We start from the raw sequence: 25,705 nt of genomic DNA on the forward strand, positions 1-25,705 counted from the left end.
ACGATCAGTACAATCTTTGACTTGATGATCGGTATCAATGATCTTAGATCTGGCCGTGAGAGTATATGAGAGCAGGAATCGCATATTCTGTGATTCCAAATCGAGTATTTCTTTATTTGGTAGTGCCCCGAAAGCGCAATTCAAACACAAACTACACCATGACAACTCGTACTATAATACCTAGCCATAAATCGTGTGCGTTGGGAAGCCAGCAGGCCTGCATGTGTACGGGGCATAGCCACCATGCCCGGGAGGAGCACTACCGCCCAGGAATGCTTCTGAGAAGCACCAGGATGTCATCGCCATTTCCCACACCCGGAGGCCCTACCGAACGCCCGGGAGGGAGCTTGTCATTGACTAACATTGACCTAGGACAGCTACGGTACAGCTAATGTAACTAGTACAGCCCTAAAAGCGGGAGAGCGACTAATTAGCCGCGAAAATCGAAGTGCACGGCTATAGCTGTTGTCGGTCGTACAACGGTATCCATCAGCACTGTTCCTGTGGTTGGCGTACGTCGATCGGCCCACAACTGATACGATCATTCATCTTCATGCCATGCTCTCCAGGTAGCCTGGTAAGGACTGGTCCCAGCGGGGTGTCAATGATAATAACAAGATAATGTTCATTGCGGAACGCTGGGCTCCGGATCCGGTGTTGAGCTCCCTGCCGTTGATGACGACTAGGACACACTATCGTTCCTCTGGGTCTGCCATGAGATGGCGCTATGATCTCCGATGCGCGCCGGCCTCTGATGTGCTATGTCAAGGTACACGCTCATCGAAAGCACACAAAAAGTCGAAGATTGCTTGTCAGGATGGCCGCAGTATAAGAACTCGCTTTATCCTCCGTGTCCGATCAAGGAGCACCTCGCTTCTAAACGAGTTATTATCTCTCGAGCGGCCGTGTTCTGCACACCATGGCTGTCGTGCTTGCTGCATTTTTTGCTATTCTACTGGCAGCCGGTGCATGTCTGGCTGCTCTCCCGCCACATACCAATCTGCCCATCGTGAACGGCGTCATCGCACCAGATGGCTTCCCTCGTCCGTAAGTGAACATCTTGGCGGCTGAACTCTCGGTAAGCTGAACATCCTTAAAGCGCAGTTCTCGCTGGAGGAACGTTTCCGGGACCCCTCATTGCGGCGAATAAGGTAACAATTAGCACGCGTTCTAATTCGATTCACGCTGACGCAAATCAAGGGAGAGGATTTCGCTATCAATGTACAGGACTACCTTCACGACACATCGATGAACCGTACCACTACAGTGGTATGTATTTACTCCCCGAACCAAGCAGACGTTCTCATCCCCATCGTTGCATGGCTAGCATTGGCACGGTATCCAGCAGCGATATGGGTCAGTCTACGCAGATGGGCCCGCATTTGTGACGCAATGCCCGATCGCACCAAGTCAGTCTTTACCAGCGATATGTGAAACTCTCTCTCATTGTCGCAACACAGACCACTCGTTTCCGTATCAGTTCAATCCAATAAATCAAACGGGAACTCACTGGTATCACTCCCATGAATCTTTACAGTATTGTGATGGGCTCAGAGGTCTGTTATTTACCCGTTAGCGCATATGTATTCTCACGGCGTATAAGGGCCGCTCGTCATCTACGATCCGGATGATCCTGCCAAGCATCTGTACGACATTGACGATGGTAAGCAATAAATCGAGCAATAATGTCCTTGACATGACTCCCAGATATCTCAGAATCCACAGTAATCACTCTATCGGACTGGCTAGTATCATGTCTGCGGGTCATTGGACGCTAATTTGACGCCATTCTGCAGGTATCACAACGTTTCCAGCCAAATTCCGGCTCCACTGTATGACCTCCACTCCATTGACTCTTGACATTCGTTGACGTTGAATTAATCCACAGCCAGGCATGGTCTACCTTAATCAACGGAAAAGGCAGATATCTCGGCGGGCCAGACGTGAACCTTGCTACCATTAATGTGGAGCATGGGAAACGGTATGTTGATAGGTCTCAATAACACCCACCGCTTCGGTCTCATGCGAAACACAGATACCGGTTCCGCTTGGTGTCGATGAGGTTTGCGTTCTCGCATCATCCCGGTGTCATATGCATGTGGGCTTAATCACTGATCCGCAGTTGTGACCCGAGCTTCAACTTCTCCATTGATGGCCACTCGATGACTGTACGTTGCGAGGATATTTTACACGTGCACCATTGAATTAATATGCACAGATTATCGAAGTGGAAGGGAATAATGTACAGCCTTTAGAAGTCGGCTCTCTTAACATTCTCGCCGGTAAGCTCCGCTCGCCTTGGAAGGATCAATCCTCATATATTTTCAATAAAACCAGCGCAGCGATACTCCTTTGTGGTGCGCATTTATATCCCAATCAAGTGGAGAGGTTATCTCACATCTTATGGTGAAGCTGAATGCTAACAAACGTGTCGATAATTACTGTAAGTCAAATCACTTCAACGTTTTAGTCAACGGTCTGATATGATACCGCAGGGATTCGCGCGCAACCTAATGATGCTATGTACGACGGATTCTTCAACGGGGTTAACAGTGCCGTCTTGCATTACGTGGGCGCTAGCTCTGGCGAGCCGACCCAAAACGTTACGTCCCCAGGATCATTTCTCTTGGAGACCAATCTCCATGTACGTCTGCTTACTCTTATACCCCTCCCTATTTCGCTAACACCGCTTTCAGCCACTCCAGAATGCTGCTGCAGTGAGGGTTGTCTGTCCCTTACATCAGACGGCCTGTTAACGTTACTTCACAGCCTCAGAATGCTCAAGGGGAAGCCGACGTATATATTAACCTTGCATTCAACTTCGTAAGTAGCATCTACAGACGGCATTCGCACATCTGACTTCTCCTTCCTTCCAGACCGCAGGTCTTTTCACCGTGAACGGGGTTCCTTTCATACCACCTCCCGTCCCTGTGTTACTCCAAATACTGAAGGGTGCAAAGACTGCTCACGAGATTGCGCCGGTGGGAAGTGTGTATACATTGCCGCGCAACAAGGTTATACAGGTTTCGATGCCTGGTGCAAACGTAGATGCCATCGGCGGTCCTGTAAGCTTCACCTTGAGGGGTAACGGCTATCATGCTCACCGGTCTCTGTAGCATCCCGTACATCTGCATGGTGTATGTGTCCGTGCTGCTTCCTAGTCAAGATTGCTCACTGCGCAATGACAGCACGCCTTCTCTGTAGTGAGGAGCGCCGGCTCCGACAAGTATAACTTCCATAATCCGGTCAAGCGTGATACCGTCAGCATCGGTGGTGCTAGCGACAATGTCACGATCCGTTTTGTTACTGTGAGTAGATCGTTTCGATTTCCACGTGAATGTGCTTAGTGCTTGCACAGGATAACCCCGGACCATGGTTCTTGCACTGTCACATTGAACCTCACTTGAATGCCGGGTTCGCAGTTGGTATGGGGTTGTCGTAACGGCCTTGTCCGGAGCATTGAGCCCTTTGCAACAGTGTTCGCTGAAGACGTTCCGGATATTCCAACAACGGACCGTACGACGGGTTAGTGCCTTGCTTTCATCTTGACGACGTTACCACACTCTGACTGGACACGCTTCGTTGGAACGAAACCAGATTCCTGGCGCGACTTGTGTCCTTCCTACGACTTGCTCCCGCTAGGTGAAAGATAATGGGATGTATTTCTCTACCTTGCTTCCGCGGGTGTGCGGGTTCAGAGAATTTTGTATCATGTGCGGGAATAACAGCGGCTCACATGTATGCTCCCGGCATATTCGATATGCACATGTGCATTCCTCGTTCTCGCGTAGACGGTAGAGGACGGTGTCGTGGCATAGCTTGCCAACGTGGCCTTTTCTCCGACTCTGCCGTGTTACCCTGCGACGAAACCACCCGGCATTTCCTCCGGCTGAATGAGGCCAATGCTGGCCTGCGGCGCGCAGACAACTTGTGTGGCGCGCGCAGTAACCGCAACTTACCGCGTCTCACTTCTGCTCATTCCGCGGTCACTCGTGATGCAGCGTCCGATACCAACGGGCAGTTTCCCGCAGTTTGGATTCGCCGCCAACTCTTCCGGCAATCATTGCTGCGACCACGTCTCATACTGTGACCGCAAGCCGCAGTGAGCGTTCGGCACTATCGCCAGCATAACGCGTACCATCGACGATGGCGCTTACGGAACTCGCGGGGGATATAGCAGTCGTAGGGCACTAGCGTATAAGAGCGCTAGGACGTGAGGCGTCCTTCATCACCGAAGCCCCTATCTCATCATCTACCTCTACAAACTCTGAACCGACGCGCTTTTCCGCAATGAACGTGTTCTGTGTCGGTGGCTCCCGTAACATCGGATACCACGCTTCCATCCGTCTCCTAAGTAAGTGCAGACTCGCTTCCAACACGAGATCGCACATGCTCATCTTCGTCGTCTTGACTGGCAGACGCGGGCTACAGCGTAACGTTCTTGTTGCGTTACCCATCCTGCTTTGACAAGAATGAGACGATCCAGCGCTTTGTCGCTTCCGGCAAAGCGAAGCTTGTGAAAGGCGATGCCCTGAACCAAGACGAGGTTCGTGCAGGCTGGGAAGCGGCAGGGGGTATCGATGTCGACCTGCTCCTCTTCACGCTCGGTTAGTTCATGCCACAACCCTTCCACAGCGCGCAATCGCCTGACACAATTCCTCGAACCAGGCGGCATCCCCTCCTGGAACATCCGCAAGGGCGCGGTGATCACCCCTCCCGACCTTTGCACGCGATCCCTCGCCAACGTTCTCCGCGCCGCTCCTCCGCAATCTCCACCCAAGCTGAAGGTCGTCGTTATATCCTCGACCGGTGTTACGAAAACCTCGCACAAGAACCTCCCGTGGACCCTTCGTCCTATGTACGGCTACCTCCTCCGGCAGCCGCATGACGACAAACTCGGCATGGAGCGTGTGCTCGCACAGACTGCTGGTAAACCATGGACGGTCGAGGAACCCCCCTCCGACGTTCTTCCGTCCGACGGTTCATGGAAGAACGACTTGCCCTCGACGGGCGCCATTGCGAGCACGGTGGTCGTGCGCCCTGCACTTCTGACAGATGGTGCGTGCACCGAGAAGTACCGTTCATCTGTCGGCGACCATGGCAAGGGCTTCACCACTGTATCAAGGAAAGACGTTGCCCACTACGTGGCGGAAAACCTCATCAAGAACTGGGAGAAGTGGGAAAACCAGATCGTCAGCGTCGCATACTAATAGACGCGTCAAGCCCTTCCTGTGACTGTATATGTTACCATATAGCTGGATGCCATCCCTAAGACCTAGTAATCAGAGTCCTCAGGGTTCGGAAAACGTCGCGATGCCTGGATTGATGATACTTTGGGAATCGTTATCGTGAGATATCCTCAAGATTCTAACACCCGTTCATACTCCATTTCTTCTACCGCACGGTCGATTTGAGAGACAACGGCGTGGGGACAGAACGGATCGGAACGATGCGATGCATTACAATTATGATGAACAATGAGCTACGCGATCTGGACGGTCTGCGGGATTGTGAGCGACAGACGTGAGGTGAGTAGTGGCAACTACCTTAGCGTATAGTGAGTCCACGACTTTCCCAACCTCCGCAAGGGTATCAATGGCGGTCCCGTACGCGTCCTTTATAACGTCCAATGTTACTCGTGATCATGGTCACGAAGAACGTGATACGCACATCCACTTCCGGCTCGTCATAAACCAGCAGACATCCCCGTCCTTGATCCAACACGCCGTAGAACACCTTGTCCAGAATCATCTGTGACAGTTTGGCCTCGACTTCTTGTCGTCCCTGGCCGACCTGTTGTGCGACATACTCGACCTCCACTACCGAGTAAGGTTCGACGATACGGAGGAGATTCTGCTCCAGGAGAGTGTCATACAACGCAGCAAGATGGGAACGGATCGTCGGATCGGATGAGAGCTCTGTGGCAAGTTTCAGCCGCGCGCCCTCTCTGAACTGGCCTGGCATATCTACTGACCATCCCGATAGTCCCGCAATGCCTTCTCAAAGTCGGCTAAGTCTCGATTCTGGTGTGCACGAGCGATGGCGCGCATGCTCTCAACTTCCCGGAGTTGCGCGTACTTCGCCGCCAGTTTTATGGACAGTAGAGAGGTAACGTCTTCGGGCTACCATGAGAACGATGAGGACAGGACATCTCATGGAAGGAGATAGAGCAAATATGCGACCAGTCGCACGTACCAGATTGAGCATGACTTTGCATAAGAGCATGTATTTGAGCGCGTTCAATGCGCCCGGATCGTCTTGAGAGGAAAGGTTCTCAAACGTCTCAAAGAAGTAGGAGTATGCGGTTGTGTAGTCCTGTTTGCCGTCAACAGATGATTGGGTGGACAATACCATGCAAATCATACCTTGTCTTCCGCATGGAGGACGCCGGATTGCAAGTCGAGCGCGGCTTGCAGATGCGGTGGACAGTATATCGAGTTTGCAGCGGTACGGGCAGATGTTAAAGCAGCCTGAGGGACGGTCAACCCCAAACAGTTGAAGAATGCGGTTAAGACATACCTTTGACTTGGCGAAATTGCCGATCCCACGGTACACTCGTGATTCCAGGAGATGGACCTCGGTGAGGATCATTTTATCGTCCAACCTCTTGAGTTCGGTGAGGAGGTTGTCGATCAGTGAGAGAGCGGGTTTGAATTGATTGGTTTCTAGCTGCCTGCATTATGGAGGTTGGTTTACGATGTGCGCAGAACAAGGCAGAGACCTACAGCCCGATGAGACGTGTCTCGAGACTTTGCTTAAGGAAGATGCGCTTCTCCTGCTTCGCCCACTCGACGTTGTCGGTCAATATCCTGATTTGCGTCTTTTGAGAGTTGGGTATAGAGTTGAAGAAGTCCAGGAGGGTGCGGACTGAATGAGCAGACGATGAGCACATCAAGGAAGGGGTGCATGCTATCATCAACTCACTGAGTTTGGCAGTCTTGGCTTTCGCCGTAGATGACATAAACGATCGTGAAAGAGTTATGACTTCAGCGACACCTTCCGCATTCCTGATAAGCATTCAGTGAGGAGCATCGGTGGTAGGGTTTATGGATCGCACTTCTGGTCTCGATATAGTTCGCCGAGTTTCACCAACGCAGCCTCCTGCTCCCGCAGCGCCTCGCTGGACTCCGGTGCACCACTACTTGTTGACGCTGTGGCAGAATGTCGGTATACGAATGCGCGGTGGAAGATCAAGCAAACGCACCGGCGGCGTTGAGAATGTCTTTGTAGATCTGCTCGGCCTTCTTCGGTTCAGACTTTGCAAGCGAGGCCGCTTCTACCAGCCTTGACGCTGTAGCCGACATTATTGTAGATAAAATTCGGAGGATGGACCAGGATGATCGTGGACGTCGAGCAGGAGAGCACGGGTACGCGTCACGAACGACGCGCGTCTCGAAGCTGACGCGTTCTCCAACCTCCCAGTCAGTACATTCACATATCGCGTCCATACCAACTTATCTGACCTCCAGATCGTCTGTAGAATAATCATCATGGCCGAGGAAACCGTCCTTCCGTACCCGAACCTCGTCCTTCCCCAGCATTACTTTGTCTTGTCTAAGCCATCCCTTTCCCAACTTCATGCTTCTGCGCGCACATCTCTCCTCGATGGCATCAAAACGGATGAAATGGCGCCCTACTATCGCATCGTGACCGCTTCCGGCGCACTACCGCTTGACGAGAAGCTTTTGGCAGAACTAGAGACTAAGAACAAGGAGGAGCTCGAGAGCTTTGAGAAGAGGATAGAGGAGGCAAAAGCGATCGAGGGCGAGACCGATGTTGCGGAGCTGCTGAGAGCGAAAGCGACATACTTGACGAGGATCGGAGAGAAGGTGCGCTTTCCCGAGGGCCTAGCTCGTGGGCGGGTCTGATGATGCCTGCAAACCAGGAGAAAGCAATCGAGGCTCAGAAAGTTGCTCTGGAGAAGACTGCCGGAGCGGGCTCGCGGATAGACATCGTCTTGACACTCGTCCGGATCGGCTTCTTCTTCCTGGATCATAGCCTTATAACAGCCAACCTCGCGAAGGCGGAAGAGTGAGTCCATTCGCATATATGCTGCACATCGGAGTCTCACTAGCGGGACTTCAGGCTCATCGAAAAGGGTGGTGACTGGGACCGTCGCAACCGCCTCAAGGTCTATCAAGGCCTGCACGCATTGTCAATCCGCCAATTTAAACGAGCTGGCGAATTGTTCTTCGACTCCTTGTCAACATTCACCGCGACGGAATTAATACCGTACAATGACTTCGTGGCCCTCACCGTCATCACGAACACGCTTACGTTACAACGGGTAGACTTGAAAAAGAAGGTTAGCGGACGAGTATATTGTCGACGTGAAGACGGCAAAATTGATTGGTTGTGGTTTAGATCATCGCTTCTCCAGAAGTGAACCAGGTCCTTCCGGATATCCCCCTTCTCTCGGACCTCACCAAGAACCTTTACGACTGTCATTATGACAAGTTCTTCGTCGCTCTAGGTGCGACTCTTCACTCTTCTGTAATCTATGTATTCAATGTATTGAATGGCATGTCCTCAGCGACCCTTGAACAAACCTACCTCATCCCATCCCGCCTCCTCTCACCCCATACTCGGTTCTACGTACGCGAGATGCGTATACTAGCCTACTCGCAACTATTGGAGAGCTACAGAAGCCTGACGCTCGAGAGCCTCAGCGCTGCGTTCGGCGTCAGCGTGGAGTTCGTCGACAAGTAAGCAGACGACTGTTTACGTGTTATTCTACTCTTCTGACAAGACGTTCTCTGCAGCGAACTCTCGCGCTTCATCGCCTCCGGCCGTTTGCACTGCACGATCGACAAGGTTCACGGCGTCGTCGAGACCAATCGTCCGTCGCTCAAGAACGCTCAGTACGATACCGTAATCCGGCAGGGCGACATACTCCTCAATGCGGTCCAGCGCCTAAGTAAGGTGCTGTACTAAGAGGTGGACGGGACCGGATGCTGGGTGCTCGGTCCAAAATCTAGGCGCTGGACTTGCACTGCCGTGCTCGTATTGTTGCGGAATTCGATGGAATGCGACTTTTACATTGTAATAATATATTCTGTCTCTGGGGCATCCGCTCAGATCAAGCATCCAACTCCGGCAAGCCGAGCCACGATCCGATCTTCCCCCAGATGCTGGCTTGCTCACTGCGCCACTCGTCTTTAACCGTCTGTACGGGTGCTTGCAGGTCAGGTCAGCATGTTGTGGCAAGTGGTAATCATACTTGCCTGTTGACAGTCTCCGCATACGGCTCTGCTGGACCAGTCCGCGTCTATCCACGTCTGCAAGGTCTCCAGTGGTCTGCTCAGACCATCGGCAGCCATCGCTGGCAGCATGGTTCTTCAGTCTCCGTTGCAGCAGGATTATCATTACGGAGTGTACCTTCGGGTATGACAGTCGTCATCCAGCTCTCCGCGAGCGCATCCGTACAGTTCATGTGCGCCCCCGCCGGCGCCTGGAACAGCAGCGGCGAGAAATGCGTATGCAACGCGTCCAGGAGGCTACGTGCGCGTGTGCTGTCTTCTTTCGAGACCGTCCATCGTGCCTTGGCTTCACCGACATTATCTGGCTTTCCCTCTTCAAAGTGATGGGTCGTCACGTAAGAGTAAAACAGCCCTTTCTGGATCTAAGCCAGCCAGCAGCGACCTGCAGCGATTCATCAGGCGATCTATATGTATGAGGTGGACGATACGCACCCCGCGTATGTCGTGCGCTCTTGCCCAAGCGAGGGTCCGTGCGATGTCCCCGTCCGTGAGCTGAATGGCATCGACGCCGTATAGGGGTGGCGGGCTAGGCCCACGAGCGAATACCGCCTCTAGAGACGAGACGATGGATGGCGCAGGTTGATCTGGGAGGTCCTGATGGAGCATGACAGAGATACATGCATTTCCTGCATATTCTAGGGAAAGGTCTCGCGATATCTCGTGTGGCCGTTCATCATGTCACTATCCGAATCACAGCGTCTTACATAGACCGCTTTCATAAGATATGAGAATGCAGCATTAGCACCGTCGGTCCTCGTGTCCTCGTTTCATTGAAACCCCAACAGAAATCACATAAGAATACGGTACATGCGAGGGTTTGTAGGCAAATCGTATCAGACAGGATACTTGATACCATTACACCATGCCTTACGCAAGTCACCTCAGTCAGGATCCCTGTCGCGTCAGCATCCCCATAGAGCGACAGTGAATGTAGACAGTCCGTGATTACCCTCCACCCAGTTTCTGTCGGCAAACGTTAGTCATACGCTTGAGCGCATCTCGATGAGCTGGACGGACAAAATCTTATACACGTTCAGGGCGCCTCGATATTGATATTCGGCGTGAGATGCCAGCGGCTTGTCTCCTAAACCTATTCATAGGCACGTTTGTTGATTGGAACACACCTTACGATCATGCAGGATATTGATATAAGACCATCGAAGAGATGACCAACCGTACAGCATACAAACGTAGCCAGGAACATGGAGAAAGAGGTTCCGCACCATGATGCAGTATGGAACATGTTTAGCTGATAGTCACAGGCGTGAGCGTCTGGACATGGAGACCAGTGATGACGATGGACGGGACGGACTGATGATAGCCGCTTCGCCACGCTGATCCACCCCAGCTATACGATCTCCCCACTTCTCCGGACCTAGCAACATCAAACGTGGGCTGAGAACAGGGAGGAACTAACGGCAGAGCCGATGGCCTAAAGGAAGTCTTCTGCCCTTGCCCGCTTCTTGCCGCGAGACTCTTCGTGAGCAGCACCGTCGACATCCGCAGCATTCTCCTTGTTGAAGTAGTACTTCGGATGATTCGCTCGTTGTTCGTCCTGTGCGTGTGAACATCAGTAATTATACGAAGCTACGAGTATTTATTGTTCATACCGGTGAGAAGTTGGGATCTCTCCACTTCAAGTCCGTCGGCTTCTTGAACTCGGGCAAGGTCTGAGCTAACGCGGGGTTGGGAAGCGTCAATTGTGCCGGAGGAGCAGGTGGGGCAGCAGAGGGTGAGGGTGCCTTGGGCGCATGTGCGCTAGCGGCCGGAACGAACGTCGGTGCTGAAGGCGGCGGCGGTCTTGGGGGCGTGGCAGCGTTCGGCGGGGAGAACGGAGGACCGATGCCTGGAGGCAGCACACCAGGCGGCGGGGGCATAACGCCTGGCGGCAAGGGGAAGGGTGGCGCACCGGGGGGTAGCATCCCTGGTGGTGGCATGCCAGGAGGGAGAGGGAAACCGGGGGGCGGGCTCATGCTAGGATAACCGGGTTAGCATTGAGTTCCAGACTACAGCGACTCAACATACCCTGGTGGCAGTGGGGGCATCCCTGGCAGAGGGAACGGCGGAGGGAATGGAGGCTGTCCTGGCATGAACCCTGGGGGAGGCATTCCAGGAGGTAACATTGGAGGCATTCCAGGTAAACCGGGAGGAGGCGAGGCTCCTGGTGGGGGAATAGGCACCGCCGGCGCTGCCGGAACAGCGTATGTCTGAGGAGCAGCATTGTAAACCGCCTCTGAGGTGGTCGGGGCCGACGAGGTATCGTTGTTGGCGCCCATTAATGCTTTGTGCGCCTCCAGCTGAGCACGCAGTTCCTCCTCAGTCAGTGGTCGATGCTCAATCTTCGGTTTCTTGGCCTGCGGTTGGGATATAGTACCGGCAGCCAATCCCAGTTCAATCTCCTTCCGGCGCTTGTAGTCCGCCACATCAGGCGCCGGGATACCCTCCATGCCGAAAATCTCAACCTCGTATCCGTCTCTTCCTGGTAGCGCATTTTCTATGCGAGGAAGCCTGTCGAACCTTCAGGATGGATACCCAAGGCGCGCAGGACAAGCGACTCACTGGTCTGGCTCGAGTTTATGGACCTGTTGTATATGCACTGCCAATCCTCCAGCGGTGTTGAGACGCCTAGGACACATTCCACATTTGAAGTGCTTTGCCTTTTGATGCTGCATGAGAACTGTAACGGTGTCAGGATGAACGTCGTCATCGTGCAACAGGGCAAAACGTACCCTTCTCATCCTCGAACTCCCGCTCACAGTACCAGCACCAGGGGCGGATGACCTAGTCCTGTGAGTCACAGATGCAAGGAAATAGGCAAGGGAACATACAGCCTTGTTCTTCTTCTTGGCCATTTTTTGCGTGTATGCGGTGGGGGACGCGGTCGCTGGAAGAGAGGCTCGGCCGTTTAGACTCACGCCCAGTCGAGCGATACTTCTTGCAAAATTTCCCACGTATGCCCCTATATTTCTCGCTTTCAACCTGAGTCTTCGGAGGTGCGTAGCGTCACTTCAATATTGATATTAATAAAGCACACCCACTCACCTTTCTTCAGAATCCGTGCGCGTACGACGGGCGTCGATTCCTACCATTACTGCCGATGGAGCAATCCGCATCTCCATCGGTCAGTCCCGTAGTAATCCGGGCAGAACCCTGGTTTGACGATGGTTAGTAACGAAGGACGAAAAACGCTCTGTATTACATTATTGACAGGATCTCCGGTACTGTATTTAGGAAATATTATCGTACGCGCAGGTGTTCCAGGAGGTGGGACCGTGCAGGAGTTCCGGTTCTACCGTGGCATGCTGGCTAGGCAGTCGGATGTGTTACACGACATGTTTCGACTGGCACATCCTTCAGAGAACGAGACCGGGAGCGTTCCCACAGTTCCTTTATATGATGAACCGGACGATGTCGGGCATGTCCTGTGGGCCCTTTCCGCCAGACGGTCAGCATTCCTACATCTTTCGCCTGCAATGATCGAGCGGAACTGAGTACCCGGTATACTTCATACAGAAACTTCGTCACCAATGGATTTGCGTATGAGTTTTCCCGCATACGCGGGATCCTACGCATTGCGACGAAGTACCAGATGCACGAGCTGCGCGAGGATGCCATTATCGTTCTTAAACGCCAGATTCCCACATCGTACTCGGATTGTTTCCCCGTGGTCAGCCAGAGACTAGAGACAGTGGGTAGCCACCCAGATCAATTTTGGCTCGTTATACAGCCTCAGCAAGGTTTGGCCATCGACATGGAGATACCAATTCTCCTCCCATTCGCATATTACCTCTGCATTTCCTCCCCGAACGCCATGGTCAACATACTCGACGGAGCACCCAGGGATGATGGCCAGGGCGTCGCTTTGCTACCGCCGAATGCACAGCGCGCTACGCTTCTCGGCCGAGAAAAGTTGCTATGCGAGCAGCGAGATTGGTTCACTCATTGGGGTCGAGAACAAGTTCCCGATTGCGCGAGACAAGTGGCCTGTACGGAGGCGAGGCTGTCCTACAGTGTCACACTGACCCTGGCGCGCGAAGTGCTGATCTTGCGGCCGTGGTGGCTCGGTTCTGCCGGAGGCGTGTTATGCCAGGTCTGTGCGTCCGCCACCTCGAGGAAGTGGACGGGTTTTCAACGCACTACATGGCAATCTCTCCCGGAAACGTTTGGACTCCCTTCATGGAACGAGCTGTCCACCAAACTCTGATTCTGAGTACGCGAACTCCCCTTGCCTCTGCAACCGAACAAGGAATCTGACTAACAAGAGTCGCCAGAGGTAACTTATCAGCGTTGAAGATCCAGATTGGCCGAGTTTTTCAGTGGAAACATATTCTATAGATCACATAGTGTGTACAGCACGGATACGGCATGAATGGAAACATATTCTATAGATCACATAGTGTGTACAGCACGGATACGGCATGCGCTTAATCTACTTCTATCGACACTTCAAATTCATGTGCTCGCACCCTGGATCTCCCGTAGCGCACTTAACAACACCTTGCGGCGCTCGCGAGTGTCGAAGACCATCGCGTGATCGAGGCCCTTCATGTAGTACACGTCCAGGCCACCTCCAGGTTGACTCCAGCGCGCCGTCGGCTCGTCCTCTCCCGTCAGATACCTCCACACCTCGGGCGCATCCACGATCTGGTCCTGCCCGCTGAGCACAACCGCGACGCGCCTCCCCGCCTTCACGCACTCCGCCAGGTCCTCCTTGAACAGCACGCTCTGGGACCAGAAAAAGTGGCGGGCGAGGGCGCGGGCGATGTCCGGGTCGCGGCTGGCGAAGTACCAGAGCAGCCACTCGTTGGCGTCGCGCGGGGCGCGGTAGACGAAGTTGTAGGCGACGCTCGGGAGGTGGAGGAGGAAGGGGATGGGGTCGATGAGGAGCGCGCCGGCGACGAGCGGGGCGTAGGCGGGGGCGCGGAGGAGGTGCGCGGTGAGGACGGTGCCGAAGGAGTGCGAGGCGACGGTCGCGCGGGGGAGGCCGTGCGAGGCGAGGATGGAGGAGATGGAGGAGAGCATGGCCGAGCGCGAAAGGAGCGGGTCAGTGATGCGCATGCTGATGGGGAGGATTTCGAGCGCGAGGATGCCGACGTCCGGGTCGGCACGAAGGAGATCGCGGAAGAAGGGGAGGTAAGGCCAGAGGCCGATGCCGAGCCCGTGTATGAAGAGGATGGGCGGCTTGCTTGACGAGCGGTGTGGGCGGTACCAGTGCGGAAGGTGGGGGACCGGAGAAGGGCGAGAGAAGATGGTGAGCGGGCGGGGCGGGAAGACGTTGAACCAGGGCGTGGAGTCATGGTGCTGGAAACCGAGCAGGCGCATCGCGATCGCCGTGATGGTGTCCATCAGAGAAACGATCTACCCGTTCGTAAGCGCTAGTATACTTGGATACGAGCTACCGGGACTTACAGCGTACCACAGCAGCGGGCGGTGGAGGCTGACGACGGGGTCAAGGGTGACCTTCAAGCTGCTGACGTGCGGGCTTCGGCCGGGTTCCAGCTTGCGGCCGATAATAGTCTCGAGCTTCTGCACATAACCGTCGAGCTCGTCCTGCCATTCCTCACGGTAGTCTTTGCGGTCGGAGGAGAAAATGGCCCAGAGGAACCAGTCCTCGGCATCTTCGCGCTTGAGCTCGGACAAGCGGGGCATGAACCATCCCGAGACGGCATGGGAGTCTTTGATGATGCTGAAGCAGCGCTCGAAGAGGGCTTCGCGCTCTTCTCTGGGAGGCAAAGGCGGGTGGGTCGCGGCCTGGATGGGATCAGCGGAAGCACGGCGTCGGGCTCGGGATGTGCGCACCTCTTGCAATCGTGTCTGGCGCGGCAGGTAGACCAGGAGCCAGAAGGCGGCTTCCGCGCACGCGTAAAGCGCTAGCCATCGGGACCAGAGGAGGCTGCGTGCATAGCAGCTCGCGACGACGTAGAGGACGCTGAGCGGGGCCAGGAGGCGGAGAGATGCGATGGCGACTCTGATGAAGATCAATTCCGGGATGCTACAGAAACGGTGGGTGAGCGTACCGGGCGACGGCCGAGGGTTGGAACGGGCCGTTTACCTCTTGCCAATCATCCCTGCGTCGATGTCGGCTGCAGTGATTCCAGTGGGCATGTGATCGGACGGAGCGTGTGACTTGCGGATGAAGGGCGCCAGATGCGGACGCCCGTCACACTCTCGCAGGACTCCCGCCCTCGGAGTCGTAACCGTTACTGGTCGCCGTCACTCCGCCGTAACGGTGTAGCGCGCCCCCCCAAAGGACCGATGGATCACACCAACCTCGTCCAGAGCGTCGTCGCTGCCGCCTCCATCGCCAGCTCGTCCGCCGCTCATTCCCGCGGCGTCAAGCGCTCCCGCGAGAACGAGACCCCCGCCCAACGCCAGAAGCGCGAGAAGGCCGCCGAACGACAGCGCCGCAAGCGCGAGCGCGACAGGCTCGCCGCCCTCGGCGTCTACATCGACAACTCCCCCGCCCGCGGCCGTGCAGAAAACCCGGTGGTGGTCGATGCGCCCGTCAATGGACGTCCCCCGCCCCCTCCCAGATACCCGCCACAACCTGCACACCCGCCGCCTCAAGCGCACCCGCCACCCCAAGCTCACCTGCAACCTCAACCCCATCTTCAGCAACCTCCACCTCAAGCACACCTGCAGCAGCAGCAGCACCCGCAACCGCAACATGTCGTGACCGCGCCTCCGCAGCCGCCACCACCCCCGGCACCCCAGGCGGTCCAGCCCCCTAACCCGACGACCCCTCAGGGGCATGCCGCCAGTTTCGCGCAAGACGTGTCGCCCGAGGAGCTCGCGCGGCGCGAGCGCGTGCGCACCGCCGCCAGGGAGCGCCAGAGGAAGCATCGAGCGCTTGTCAAAGCCCGCAAGCTGCAGGAGCTCGGGTACGACATGGGCAACCCGACCACGGCGGACGACGTCCAATACCACCTCAACCCCGATGGGACGTACCAGCAGGTCTTCCCTCCTCCCGAGCACGAGCAGCAGCAGCAACAGCAGCCGCCTCCTCCAGCCCCGCCTCCACCCCAGCCGCAACAACAGCCGCAGCAGCAGCAGCAGCAACAACAGCAACAGCAACAGCAACAGCCGCCTCCTCCGCCGCCACCGATGATTCAAGAGCCTCCGGTCCCCGAAGTGCCAAACAGTCAAACGGGCGGGCAGACCTTCGCCCAAATGCTGCTCCTGTCGTTTTCCTGCGCGCCACTCCTGAAGCAGCACGTCCTCCGCACCCTCTCCATGACGACCGAAGAGCTTGCCTCGCTCGAGCCCGTCATCGCCCACGCCTGGGACAAATGGGACGCAGAGGTGAGGTTCCCATCCCCGTCGAACGTGGCGATCCGCCGTTGATCAGAACGATCGCGTCACCCCAGCGTCGCTACCGCTTCGGCCCCGACCCGGGCAGCGTCTCCACCTACGACGCCCAACAGGCGTACGCCGCGCAGGCCCACGTTCAAGCCCACGCGCAGGCTCACGCCGAGTCCGCGTCCGCCGCCGCAGGGCCGAACGAGTTTCGCGCGCGCTTCCACCGCCCGCTCACGGCGCCCTCGCCGTTCCAACAGCTGACCGCGAATAGCGCCCCCTCCGCCGGCCCCGAATCTGAGGCGCTTGACCCGCACCTCGCGGCCGAGCTCGCTCGTGGCGAGGCGGAGGGCGTGGCGAAGAAGCTGCGCTAGTACCCATCCTTCTTGGTCTCCCTACATTCCCCTCCTTGAACTCACGGCGCTGGTCCCATATCGTCATCATCAAACAATTAAATTGTACTTACGACGTGTATTCTGCATCCTCCCCTCCCGAAGTTCTTCTCATGTGTAACGATAACATATCGCGCCCTTCCGTTCGACACTGGCAGACGCCGGTCGATGTAGCTCTTGGGACCACGCATGATCTTACATCATACAACGTCGTAATTCATGCATATATGCGCGATTTTGTCCTCGCAACGTCGTCCAAAGGCGTATTGTATAGTACATGCAAGAGTATCGTCAGGTTACACCTCCGCGGACTTCAGCTTCTCGATGCATTTGTAGATCACCCCCAGCGCAATAAGCTGCCAAGCTGTTGGCCCAAACTCGGTCCGCTTCGCGACGATTCAGCAACGATGCCGCGCAAGTCGATTGCTCGGCACATTGGACTGCTCCTCGGTGTTGGGCGACTTCGTGTCGATACACATCTGACGGCGCACGCTCGTCGGACTGTGTTCCTTTATGGCCAAACCATGTACTCAACTGGCGATGATGCTTCGTGAGAGATGTAGATGACGCTGGTCAACAACGCGGTGCATGAACAAGAGGGCCAGATGCGCAGGCTAATGTCCTGATAGCGGACTGGGTGCCTTCCCGAAAACATCACAGGGAAGCTCTAAAACTGGTGTTTCGGTGGGAGCGAATATCAGCACTTCATCGAATAGACGATATTGGAACGGCATGATCATGCACTATCCGCGCACACACACACTCGGATCGCTTTCCAATCACGCATTAATCTATAGCCCAAGGCAATGGGAATAGCATAACATCACAAGCGCGCGAGCGTCTAGTAGTAGTGAACCTGCTCGCGAAGCTGTCAGCGCTGTTCGTAGCCATCGTGATGTAGCAGGTGCTCACCTCCTCCCGCTCACGTCCACGCATGAAGGGCGGCTCGGTACCCTTGTAGTAAATATCGGTCCAGAGGTCGCTGAGCGGCGGCTCGGGCGACGCCTTGGCCTCCTCGACGGACTTGTCAACGGTAGCCTTTGCCTCCTTGTCGATTTTCTGATAAAGCATGAATATCAGCACGACTTGATCTCCACTTATGGCGTACCTTGAGATCGTCCTCGGTCGCGAGACCCCACTCCTCGATGTAGCGCATAAGGCCGCGGATCGGGTCCTGTGTGCTCCGCATGCGCTGGATCTCCTCGCGAGTACGGTAGGTGGTGCCCGGGTCGGACATGGAGTGGCCGCCGTAGCGGTAGGTGACAAACTCGACGAGGAGCGGGCCCTTGCCGGAGAGCGCCCACTCGCGCGCGTAGCGCACACCCTGGAGGACGGCGATGATGTCCATGCCGTTCACCTGCAGACCGGGGATCTTGTCGCCGCGGGTGAAGTAGGCGGTGTTGGACGAGGAGCGCTCGGCGGAGGTACCCATGCCGTACTTGTTGTTCTCGCAGACGAAGACGCAAGGCAGGTCCCAGAGCTTAGCCTGCAAGCGCGAACGGTCAGCATCGTCAGATGACGCGCGAGAGCGGCCGGTGAAATAACGAACCATGTTGAACGCCTCGAACACCTGGCCCTGGTTGCTAGCACCGTCACCGTACATCGCGAACGTGACCTCCTTCTTGCCGAGGTACTTCTGCGCGAACGAAATGCCGGCGCCGAGGGGAACCTGCGCGCCGACGATACCGTTACCGCCGAAGAAACTCTTGGTGAAGATGTGCATCGATCCACCCTTGCCGTGCGACATGCCGGCCTGGCGACCAAGCAGCTCGGCGAGCACACCGGTGATGGAGCCGCCGCGGAGGACGGCGAAGGGGTGGCAACGGTAGGAGGTGATGACCTTGTCATCCGGGGTGATACCGTGCTCAAGGCCTACGGAAACAGCTTCCTGTACGCGCCAACCGCTGAATTAGCGTGCGTCAGACAGATCCACGGGAAACGATGAACGTACCTGTCCGATAGCAAGATGGCAGAAGCCACGGATGAGCTTTGCCTTGTAAAGCGCGTCGGCGGCCATCTCCATGCGACGCATGGTCGTCATCTGGCTGTACATCTTGAGCAGGCCATCCTTCGTGACCTCGACCTCGAGACTGGGCGCATCCAAGTTGTGGGCGTGGAACGAGTCGTCGTGGAGCCGGACCTTGAACGGCTCAGAATGGGCCGGCTCCGAGATGGGCGTCGTGCTGTCGGCGGCGGTCTGGAGACCACGGGCAAGGACGGAAGCGGAGCGGGGAGCACGGACGGCGGCGCGCGCGAGGGCGGGGCGTATGCGAGCCAGCGCCGAGGCAGACATTTTGGAAGGAGGAAGGCGAAGAGGAGGAAGGGATGGGGGAGGAAGCGGATGGAGGCGACGACGAGCGAGTCGCGTTGGCAGATTGCAAGAACCCGTTGGGGCACGGACAGGCCCAAAAGTCTCGTTCGGGAAGGTCGTTCGCACGCGAGTCCCGGACACCTCCGAAGCCGCTCATGTTGGCTCACGGCCGCTCACATCCACGGCGATGATTCGTGAGCTAGATGTCGGACGAGGACCGCTACGACGAATATCGCCAGCGGAGACGGCCGTTGGGCGAAACAAAACGCGTGCAGAGAGGGCCGACATCGCACGACTTTAGTTGGCCTCCGGTAGCCGGGGTGGCTTTATGGGCTCTCGCGATATTCACGAGCTTGTGCCAACTGATGGCCTCTTCGCTAGCTGCTTCTTCAGATCCGTTTTACGCTCACATCTGGTCCACGCCTGCATCCCGTCGGTCGTGTCTCGAATCGCCCGGACTCCCGGTGCGGCGTTAGAGCAAGTCTTAACCCCGATCTTGGGTTAGAGGAGCAACCTGCATCTACATACGTAGGTGTAGGCCATTCTTACACGGGTACTGCGAAGGTCGCAATGCTTGTTCTCGGGCGAGCGCTCAAGGAAAGACGGACGGACATGCAGTTCAACGATGCGTTGGGCGCAGTGCTCTTGGCCAGATCGCGACATCGCGCAGGATGATCAGGCAGATCCGATCCTCCGAACCCCGACTCAGAGCAAACCTTCCAGTCCCGTCGCCCTTCCTGTCGTCCTCCAGCGTTACGTCTCGCCACGTTCCCTCGCCAGGGCCATGAGCGGTACTGCTCCCTTCTCCTGTTTGCGTCCAGGCGTAACCTGATCTTTGCGCTTCTCCCAGTCACCGTCGTCCTCGGCTCCCAATGGGGAGATGAGGGCAAGGGGAAGCTCGTCGACATCCTCTCCGCCCAAGCGGATATATGCGCAAGATGCGCGGGCGGTAACAACGCAGGCCATACCATCGTCGTGAACATGCCCGGTCGCGGCAAGACCACCTTCGCGTTCCACATACTTCCCAGTGGTACTTACCCCCCCTTTCCCCCTTCTATGACTCGATCTAAAACCACGCCGTATGACAGGACTAGTGAACCCTACGTGCACCGGCCTCATCGGCAACGGATGCGTGGTCCACCTACCATCGTTCTTCGAAGAGCTCGACGCACTAGAGGCCCAGGGTGCGTTCGCATGCCGTTCGATACATTTTCTCGCTTCTTGATCACCATTCCACCAGGCCTCGACTGCACGGGCCGTCTCTTCATCTCGGACCGAGCTCAGCTCGTATTCGATTTCCACCAAATCGTCGACGGACTCAAGGAAGTCGAGCTCGGCGGCTCTAGGTACTTCTCCCGATTCGTTTTTTTTCCCTTCATTCAGTTCTCCGTTACATCGACAAGGGATGGCTGACCTGCGCGTCGATAGCATCGGCACCACCAAGAAAGGCATCGGTCCGGCCTACTCCGGCAAGGCTTCTCGCTCCGGCCTGCGCATTCATCACCTCTTCAACCCCACCATCTTCGCCGACAAGTTCCGCAAGGTCGTCGAAGGCCGCTTCAAGCGCTATGGCCACTTTGAGTACGACACCGAGGGTGAGATCGAACGTTACAAGGTGATCTCGTTCCCGCTGTTCGTTCGCGACAAACATCGCTGACAGCCCGAATCTAGGCTCTTGCAGAGCGCCTCCGTCCGTATGTCATCGATTCCGTCGCGTACGTGCACTCGGCGCTCGCCTCAGGGAAGCGCGTCCTCGTCGAGGGCGCCAACGCGCTCATGCTCGACCTCGACTTCGGCACCTACCCGTACGTGACAAGTTCGAGCACCACGATCGGCGGAGTCTGCACCGGTCTCGGCATCCCCCCCAAGCTGATAGGTAAGACGATCGGCGTCATGAAAGCGTACACGACGCGCGTCGGCGGAGGCCCGTTCCCGACGGAACAGCTCAATGTGCGTTTCCGCGTTCCCACGTCGCGCACCGTCTCTCACTAATCATCTTTTTTTTCCTTCGCACAGACCACCGGCGAGCACCTGCAAGAAGTCGGACGCGAGTGGGGCGTTACCACGGGCCGTCGCAGGCGTTGCGGCTGGCTCGACCTCGTCGTGATGAAGCACTCGTGCCTCATCAACGGTTACGACGCCCTCAACCTCACCAAGCTCGACGTCCTCGACGACCTCGCCGAGATCCAGGTCGCGACTAAGTACCTCCTGGACGGCAAAGAGCTCCCGGGCTTCCCCGCCGATCTCGACGTCCTCGCGCGCGTCGAAGTGCAGTACGTCGCATTACCGGGGTGGCAGGCGTCCATCGCGGACACGACGGAGTACGCTGCCCTGCCTGAGAACTGCAGGGCGTACATCGAGTACGCGGAGCGGTTCCTGGGCGTGCCGATCGAGTGGATAGGCGTCGGTCCCGGACGCGAGAGCATGATCCAGAAGCCGCTGAAGCAGTAGAAAATTCAAAAGCAGCTTGTAAAACTAGAGTTTTGAATCAGCCGCAAGAACAATGTTTCGAACACCTTCGCATCGGTCGGTCGTGCCCAAAAACTCACAAGGAACATCAGTGCTTGCAAGTGTATAGTTATGTACAAACTGCTAGGATGAGCGGAAAACACGACAGCGGACGACTATGATACAAGGATATGCAGCAACTAGATATACAGCACGATGCGATACTGAACTGCGACCGCGTAGTCCATGATCCCTGCGAGCAAGCCAAACAAGAAAAACGCAACCCAGGATTTCATCGACGGCAAGATATCATCGCCCCATCGAGTTCTGCATGCCCTGATGGTGATGTTGGAACAGGTATGTGAATGAGTCCTGCGGCATCTCCGACCCGGGCCCCACCCCCATCCGCCGTGCGCCGCCGTAAAAGTCGGCGTGGGCTATCTCGCCCGGGTTCAGCGGCCCGCCGAACACGTCGTGTCCGTAGTGCGACTCGAGCGATGGCGCCTCGTACGCCGGCGCCGCCGCGGGCTGCAGCAGGTACGGCGCCTGTAAGTCGATCGACGCGCTGTCGTACGAGCCGTAGGCGTCGTAGGTCGGCGGCGCCTGCGGGATCTCCATCTGGGTGGGTTGCGGCGCCGGGACCGCGGGGGCCGGTGCGAGCACAATGGGCTGCGTTTGGTACATGGGCACGGTCGTCGGTTGCGGCGGCGGCATGACTTGCTGCTGCTGTGACAGCGAGTGCCGCTTGCTCATGGACGGATGTCGCGGGCGCAGCGTCACCTCGCCAGCTTCCAGCTCCCTCGTCACCGACCGGTCGTCGAAAGCCTGCTCCCGGGACGAGGCGCGGCTCGACGACGGGCCTCGGGTGGGGGCAGCCCCTTGCGCGTTTCGACGATGCAGCATCCGCAACCATGAGATCTTGCCGCCATTGCGAGGCTCTTCGGAGAGCGGAATATCGAATTTGGAGGCCATGTCACTGAGAATGTCGATGGCACGCATGGCCGACGGGAAGTGACTCCGTTCTCGAAGCAAGCGAATGGTGTCCTGGAGGCGGCGAACGCCCACCGCAGAGATGTTGGAATAGATGACCATCATTGCTAGGAAGGTGTGCCCGCACGCGGCGAGATGCTGGATCTGTTGCATACCGAAAGATTTGAGCAAGTCCCGGACGGAGAGCAAGTCGTAGAGGCGTATGATGTTCTCGCAGGATTGTTCGGCCCGAGCGGCCGATAGACTGAGCGGGCCGGGAGGGGCCAGCGGCTTGTCCTTCAGCTCGAGCGCAATGCGTTCCCGTGCTATCAAGGCTCGAATCAGATTCTACGCGAGATGATCAGTAGGAGTACGTGAGACTGCGGGGGTGGGCCTACGTGTGCGATCTCAAGGCGACACGATTGGATAAAACGCGCGTCCCCTTTCAGTTTCAGTGCCTCATCCAGATTTCGTGGGGCTCGCAGATGGTCCGGCAGGTTGGCGTGCCACCTATCGAGCATACTGTCTGCGCGTGACAGGATGGCAATGCGATCGAAGGCAGGGTAGTGATGTCGAAATGAGTAGATGATATCCGTCTGCGTGTTCTTGTCCTTCCGGGGATATATCTGGGGCGGCGTATTGCACGCTAGCAGCATATGCTCGACAACGGCATTGATCTGTGTCGTGGCATTGCAACTGTCGGAGAAGTGAGCACGGCGCGGGTTTATCACGTTCGTGGAATGTCGTACGCAGCCTGCAGAACGTTTGGCTTTTCCGGAGGCTGAGGGCTGATGGAGTCCAACGTGATGCAGCTGTCGTCAACGGCTTCGGCTGCGGGAGTGCGAAGTTTAATTAGCTGGGAAAAAAGCGGAGATAAGAAGGGTTACGTGCGCAGCGGGACGTTGCAGTCGGCGATTCGAAGCATGGGCGGGCGGCCAATCTGGGAAAACCAAGGTCAGTCGCCCAGCACGCGGTTGCTCCATCTTTCTCAGGCTTACGGCGCACGCTACCGCCCTGCGATAAACACCGTCAGCGAGAACGCCCCCCGGAGATGAGAGAAGACAACTAGGGAAACACGCACTTGTCAAGGGAGTAGATCGCCCAAAACACGCGCTTTCTGCACTCGGAGACCACGCAGTCGAAGTTCCAGTGTTCTGACGCCTGGTGCATTCCTGACCTGTATTGCGGAAATGAGCTGTCCGAACGCAGGAAACGATGAGAGACCACCCACGCAAAGGCTAATGCGATGGCCTGCCCCACGAGGCTGGCATGCACCGACGCTTGACCGAGACCTTCCGCGTACATAGCGAGATAGAAAAGAGCCTTTTCCGGTCGCGGTGATCAATATTGCTGAAAAAGGAAAGAGTCTCATTACGTACTTGGATACAGTGCAAATCCGACCGCTTCTCCTGCAGTAATCGATTGCCGCATATGAAATACCGGACACCAGCGGTTTTCTTGTCGTTGGGGTCCCCCAAGACACTAGGATCGTCATCGATGGATCGGGAGGAGATAGCGCAGAGGGCCATGAGCAGAGCACCAAACTCGCGAGTGCAAGGGACGGCCTTCTTCTTGACGTCCATGTAGTGGTTGAGGAAGGTTGGGCAATGTAATATCGGCCACATGCTTTCGGTGTAGTCCAGGTGATTGCGTATCAAGCGGTCAAGCAAGTCCGAGGGACAGACGGCAAGCAATGCATCCCACACATCATGACCAGGGGTTCGATCTGGGGTGGGTTGGGAAGGTAAGGAGGAGCGGCGGAGGGCGTCGGTTTCGGTTGACAACGCACGCCCAATTCTCTCCGTCGGATGAGTACCCGTCCCGCAGCCCAAATGCAGGTTGCTGAGCCTCTCGATAAGAGGAAGGCCACTCGAGCTGCCCGACAGATGGATCTGGTCTTCGGCGTCGAGCCACAAAGACGATTGCCACTGTTCTTGGTCCTGGACGTCCTGTGCGGTCGTTCGGTTCTTGACGTTCGGAACCTGGACGAAAGGAGCGACGGGGGTATTACTCACCGCCTCTGGGCGATTCGGGGAGTGGGACGATCGCTCGGTCTTAACTTTCTTTGATATTATGCCCGATGGAAACCGTAGTCGATCGCTGTTGAAGATGTCAGATTCGCATACCACGAACGAGCCGAGGGCCGAGACGGCGCCACGTACGACTCGGTAGTCTCGCACACGACGTTGCTGTTCCTGCAGCGTTTGCATGGCCTCTCCTCCTCGCAACGTAATTTTCGCCTGCGACAGCTATCGCAGGCGACCTTGATCGTCTCTCGCCTTCGTTTGGGCGGCTCCACGGTCCCGGAAGGTCGTGCTTGCGCAGGCATCGAAGTAGCCACTGGCAGCAACCGAGCTGCCGAAGGTTCGTGGAAGGCCCCCTAAACGGCAATACGCGCCTTACTGACCACGGCACAGCCACCCACTCAGAGGACATGCGCCAACGCCCCGATCCAGTTGGATTCGTGCCCCGCAGAGCAGCGTCGCCGCCGCAAGGTATTGGCCGACCAACATTCATTGCAGGTAAGGGGAAACGTCCATCATTTTTCTTGCATCCGCTAGCGCCGCGAGCATGAGCTGCTAGCCGACACACCCACTAGCCTGCGGCAGTAAAAACGCCGGTTTAGTATAGATGAAGCGCGGTAACGAGATCGCACCTTGCCGACTTTGTCTGGCGAGGGTGGGGTGTCAAGTCCCAACGGCTCACCTCTTCCCCGCGTCGGTCCCTCATGAAATCCGCATGGGTCCCATGGCGAGAACTGATAGCCTGGAATACTCGATGACACAATATTTACATACAAGCGAAGCTTTGGATCAGACGCATCACATTCCCGCGTCAAAAAGAATGCGTGGCACAGACATTCGAAGAAGAAGAACGCCTCTCTCCCAGTTGACCATTTAGCTCGTCTCCACCACCCCCTCTTCCCTATAGACTCCGCTCGCGATCTGTTCCCTGTGAAGGGCGTCCACTGGCAGCAACGGCGGAAAAGAACGAAGGAAGGAAAATCGCGTAATTAGCCTTCCACCCGC

The 25,705-nt window shown here is 56.5% G+C and overlaps 10 protein-coding genes across 10 annotated transcripts; 5 read left to right on the forward strand and 5 right to left on the reverse strand.

The window, feature by feature from the left end:
* Positions 1 to 919: 919 nt before the first annotated feature.
* Positions 920 to 3,653, forward strand: Pslcc11 (laccase; the record flags this gene model as incomplete). Its single annotated transcript, XM_007385772.1, has 23 exons — positions 920 to 1,047; positions 1,100 to 1,151; positions 1,201 to 1,269; positions 1,328 to 1,409; positions 1,461 to 1,556; positions 1,604 to 1,663; positions 1,717 to 1,744; positions 1,797 to 1,832; positions 1,889 to 1,981; positions 2,036 to 2,062; positions 2,123 to 2,168; positions 2,219 to 2,282; positions 2,338 to 2,357; positions 2,413 to 2,443; positions 2,496 to 2,644; positions 2,697 to 2,717; positions 2,770 to 2,823; positions 2,877 to 3,065; positions 3,117 to 3,137; positions 3,189 to 3,308; positions 3,359 to 3,425; positions 3,478 to 3,525; positions 3,598 to 3,653. 23 exons carry the CDS (start codon positions 920 to 922, stop codon positions 3,651 to 3,653), a joined length of 1,557 nt encoding a protein of 518 aa, XP_007385834.1.
* Positions 3,654 to 4,169: 516 nt separating this feature from the next.
* PUNSTDRAFT_104390 (uncharacterized protein) lies at positions 4,170 to 5,210 on the forward strand (the record flags this gene model as incomplete). The annotated part of the gene is made up of 3 exons (XM_007385204.1): positions 4,170 to 4,354; positions 4,419 to 4,607; positions 4,669 to 5,210. The coding sequence occupies exons 1-3, from the start codon at positions 4,291 to 4,293 to the stop codon at positions 5,208 to 5,210; spliced, it is 795 nt and encodes a 264-aa protein (XP_007385266.1). The 5' UTR covers positions 4,170 to 4,290.
* Positions 5,211 to 5,301: 91 nt separating this feature from the next.
* On the reverse strand, positions 5,302 to 7,305 carry PUNSTDRAFT_126887 (PCI-domain-containing protein; the record flags this gene model as incomplete). The annotated part of the gene is made up of 11 exons (XM_007385205.1): positions 5,302 to 5,500; positions 5,547 to 5,615; positions 5,671 to 5,918; positions 5,975 to 6,122; positions 6,196 to 6,315; positions 6,366 to 6,470; positions 6,520 to 6,673; positions 6,726 to 6,867; positions 6,925 to 7,007; positions 7,058 to 7,151; positions 7,205 to 7,305. Coding segments are annotated over 11 exons (1,282 nt in total), but the record flags the coding sequence as incomplete, so codon positions are not given.
* Positions 7,306 to 7,466: 161 nt separating this feature from the next.
* On the forward strand, positions 7,467 to 9,892 carry PUNSTDRAFT_104396 (proteasome 26S subunit). The gene is made up of 9 exons (XM_007385206.1): positions 7,467 to 7,829; positions 7,886 to 8,031; positions 8,086 to 8,305; positions 8,365 to 8,473; positions 8,534 to 8,705; positions 8,763 to 9,168; positions 9,227 to 9,322; positions 9,379 to 9,642; positions 9,693 to 9,892. Exons 1-6 carry the CDS (start codon positions 7,491 to 7,493, stop codon positions 8,932 to 8,934), a joined length of 1,158 nt encoding a protein of 385 aa, XP_007385268.1. The 5' UTR covers positions 7,467 to 7,490; the 3' UTR covers positions 8,935 to 9,168; positions 9,227 to 9,322; positions 9,379 to 9,642; positions 9,693 to 9,892.
* A 504-nt stretch (positions 9,893 to 10,396) lies between these two features.
* PUNSTDRAFT_144569 (uncharacterized protein) lies at positions 10,397 to 12,133 on the reverse strand. Its single transcript, XM_007385207.1, has 6 exons — positions 12,089 to 12,133; positions 11,990 to 12,041; positions 11,820 to 11,937; positions 11,286 to 11,768; positions 10,871 to 11,234; positions 10,397 to 10,815 (listed from the first exon to the last, which is right to left on the reverse strand). The coding sequence occupies exons 1-6, from the start codon at positions 12,110 to 12,112 to the stop codon at positions 10,693 to 10,695; spliced, it is 1,164 nt and encodes a 387-aa protein (XP_007385269.1). The 5' UTR covers positions 12,113 to 12,133; the 3' UTR covers positions 10,397 to 10,692.
* A 1,495-nt stretch (positions 12,134 to 13,628) lies between these two features.
* Positions 13,629 to 15,346, reverse strand: PUNSTDRAFT_104402 (uncharacterized protein). The gene is made up of 3 exons (XM_007385208.1): positions 15,313 to 15,346; positions 14,670 to 15,252; positions 13,629 to 14,618 (listed from the first exon to the last, which is right to left on the reverse strand). Exons 1-3 carry the CDS (start codon positions 15,324 to 15,326, stop codon positions 13,713 to 13,715), a joined length of 1,503 nt encoding a protein of 500 aa, XP_007385270.1. The 5' UTR covers positions 15,327 to 15,346; the 3' UTR covers positions 13,629 to 13,712.
* Positions 15,347 to 15,443: 97 nt separating this feature from the next.
* On the forward strand, positions 15,444 to 17,085 carry PUNSTDRAFT_121235 (uncharacterized protein). Its single transcript, XM_007385209.1, has 4 exons — positions 15,444 to 15,732; positions 15,951 to 15,977; positions 16,033 to 16,562; positions 16,628 to 17,085. The coding sequence occupies exons 1-4, from the start codon at positions 15,516 to 15,518 to the stop codon at positions 16,928 to 16,930; spliced, it is 1,077 nt and encodes a 358-aa protein (XP_007385271.1). The 5' UTR covers positions 15,444 to 15,515; the 3' UTR covers positions 16,931 to 17,085.
* Positions 17,086 to 17,648: 563 nt separating this feature from the next.
* PUNSTDRAFT_121236 (mitochondrial pyruvate dehydrogenase E1 component beta subunit) lies at positions 17,649 to 19,545 on the reverse strand. The gene is made up of 5 exons (XM_007385210.1): positions 18,900 to 19,545; positions 18,498 to 18,836; positions 18,057 to 18,434; positions 17,861 to 18,007; positions 17,649 to 17,804 (listed from the first exon to the last, which is right to left on the reverse strand). Exons 1-5 carry the CDS (start codon positions 19,239 to 19,241, stop codon positions 17,790 to 17,792), a joined length of 1,221 nt encoding a protein of 406 aa, XP_007385272.1. The 5' UTR covers positions 19,242 to 19,545; the 3' UTR covers positions 17,649 to 17,789.
* A 339-nt stretch (positions 19,546 to 19,884) lies between these two features.
* On the forward strand, positions 19,885 to 21,710 carry PUNSTDRAFT_135682 (Adenylosuccinate synthetase; the record flags this gene model as incomplete). The annotated part of the gene is made up of 7 exons (XM_007385211.1): positions 19,885 to 20,050; positions 20,110 to 20,289; positions 20,348 to 20,443; positions 20,500 to 20,605; positions 20,688 to 20,874; positions 20,931 to 21,209; positions 21,276 to 21,710. The coding sequence occupies 7 exons, from the start codon at positions 19,885 to 19,887 to the stop codon at positions 21,708 to 21,710; spliced, it is 1,449 nt and encodes a 482-aa protein (XP_007385273.1).
* Positions 21,711 to 22,016: 306 nt separating this feature from the next.
* PUNSTDRAFT_135683 (uncharacterized protein) lies at positions 22,017 to 24,886 on the reverse strand (the record flags this gene model as incomplete). Its single annotated transcript, XM_007385212.1, has 8 exons — positions 22,017 to 23,024; positions 23,075 to 23,372; positions 23,426 to 23,488; positions 23,564 to 23,616; positions 23,675 to 23,690; positions 23,758 to 23,853; positions 23,908 to 23,999; positions 24,056 to 24,886. 8 exons carry the CDS (start codon positions 24,884 to 24,886, stop codon positions 22,017 to 22,019), a joined length of 2,457 nt encoding a protein of 818 aa, XP_007385274.1.
* Between the last annotated feature and the right edge of the window lie 819 nt (positions 24,887 to 25,705).

Source organism: Punctularia strigosozonata (genome assembly GCF_000264995.1).
Source record: "Punctularia strigosozonata HHB-11173 SS5 unplaced genomic scaffold PUNSTscaffold_9, whole genome shotgun sequence".
Lineage (NCBI taxonomy): Eukaryota > Fungi > Basidiomycota > Agaricomycetes > Corticiales > Punctulariaceae > Punctularia > Punctularia strigosozonata.

What these genes read in the sequence shown, in the direction of transcription:
- PUNSTDRAFT_104396 (XM_007385206.1), top strand. Translation starts at nt 7,491, where the DNA reads ATGGCCGAGGAAACCGTCCTTCCGTACCCGAACCTCGTCCTTCCCCAG. An exon ending in TGACGAGGATCGGAGAGAAG is followed by an intron (nt 7,830 to 7,885) that starts GTGCGCTTTCCC and finishes CCTGCAAACCAG; the next exon opens with GAGAAAGCAATCGAGGCTCA. An exon ending in GGGTAGACTTGAAAAAGAAG is followed by an intron (nt 8,306 to 8,364) that starts GTTAGCGGACGA and finishes GTTGTGGTTTAG; the next exon opens with ATCATCGCTTCTCCAGAAGT.
- PUNSTDRAFT_144569 (XM_007385207.1), bottom strand. Translation starts at nt 12,112, where the DNA reads ATGGCCAAGAAGAAGAACAAGGCT. An exon ending in GGAGTTCGAGGATGAGAAGG is followed by an intron (nt 11,938 to 11,989) that starts GTACGTTTTGCC and finishes ACACCGTTACAG; the next exon opens with TTCTCATGCAGCATCAAAAG. An exon ending in CATAAACTCGAGCCAGACCA is followed by an intron (nt 11,769 to 11,819) that starts GTGAGTCGCTTG and finishes AAGGTTCGACAG; the next exon opens with GCTTCCTCGCATAGAAAATG.
- PUNSTDRAFT_104402 (XM_007385208.1), bottom strand. An exon ending in GCCCGCTGCTGTGGTACGCT is followed by an intron (nt 14,619 to 14,669) that starts GTAAGTCCCGGT and finishes ACGAACGGGTAG; the next exon opens with ATCGTTTCTCTGATGGACAC.
- PUNSTDRAFT_121235 (XM_007385209.1), top strand. Translation starts at nt 15,516, where the DNA reads ATGGATCACACCAACCTCGTCCAGAGCGTCGTCGCTGCCGCCTCCATC. An exon ending in CAACTCCCCCGCCCGCGGCC is followed by an intron (nt 15,733 to 15,950) that starts GTGCAGAAAACC and finishes GCGCCTCCGCAG; the next exon opens with CCGCCACCACCCCCGGCACC. An exon ending in CACCCCCGGCACCCCAGGCG is followed by an intron (nt 15,978 to 16,032) that starts GTCCAGCCCCCT and finishes GTTTCGCGCAAG; the next exon opens with ACGTGTCGCCCGAGGAGCTC.
- PUNSTDRAFT_121236 (XM_007385210.1), bottom strand. Translation starts at nt 19,241, where the DNA reads ATGTCTGCCTCGGCGCTGGCTCGCATACGCCCCGCCCTCGCGCGCGCC. An exon ending in GCCATCTTGCTATCGGACAG is followed by an intron (nt 18,837 to 18,899) that starts GTACGTTCATCG and finishes TGGCGCGTACAG; the next exon opens with GAAGCTGTTTCCGTAGGCCT. An exon ending in TGTTCGAGGCGTTCAACATG is followed by an intron (nt 18,435 to 18,497) that starts GTTCGTTATTTC and finishes TCGCGCTTGCAG; the next exon opens with GCTAAGCTCTGGGACCTGCC.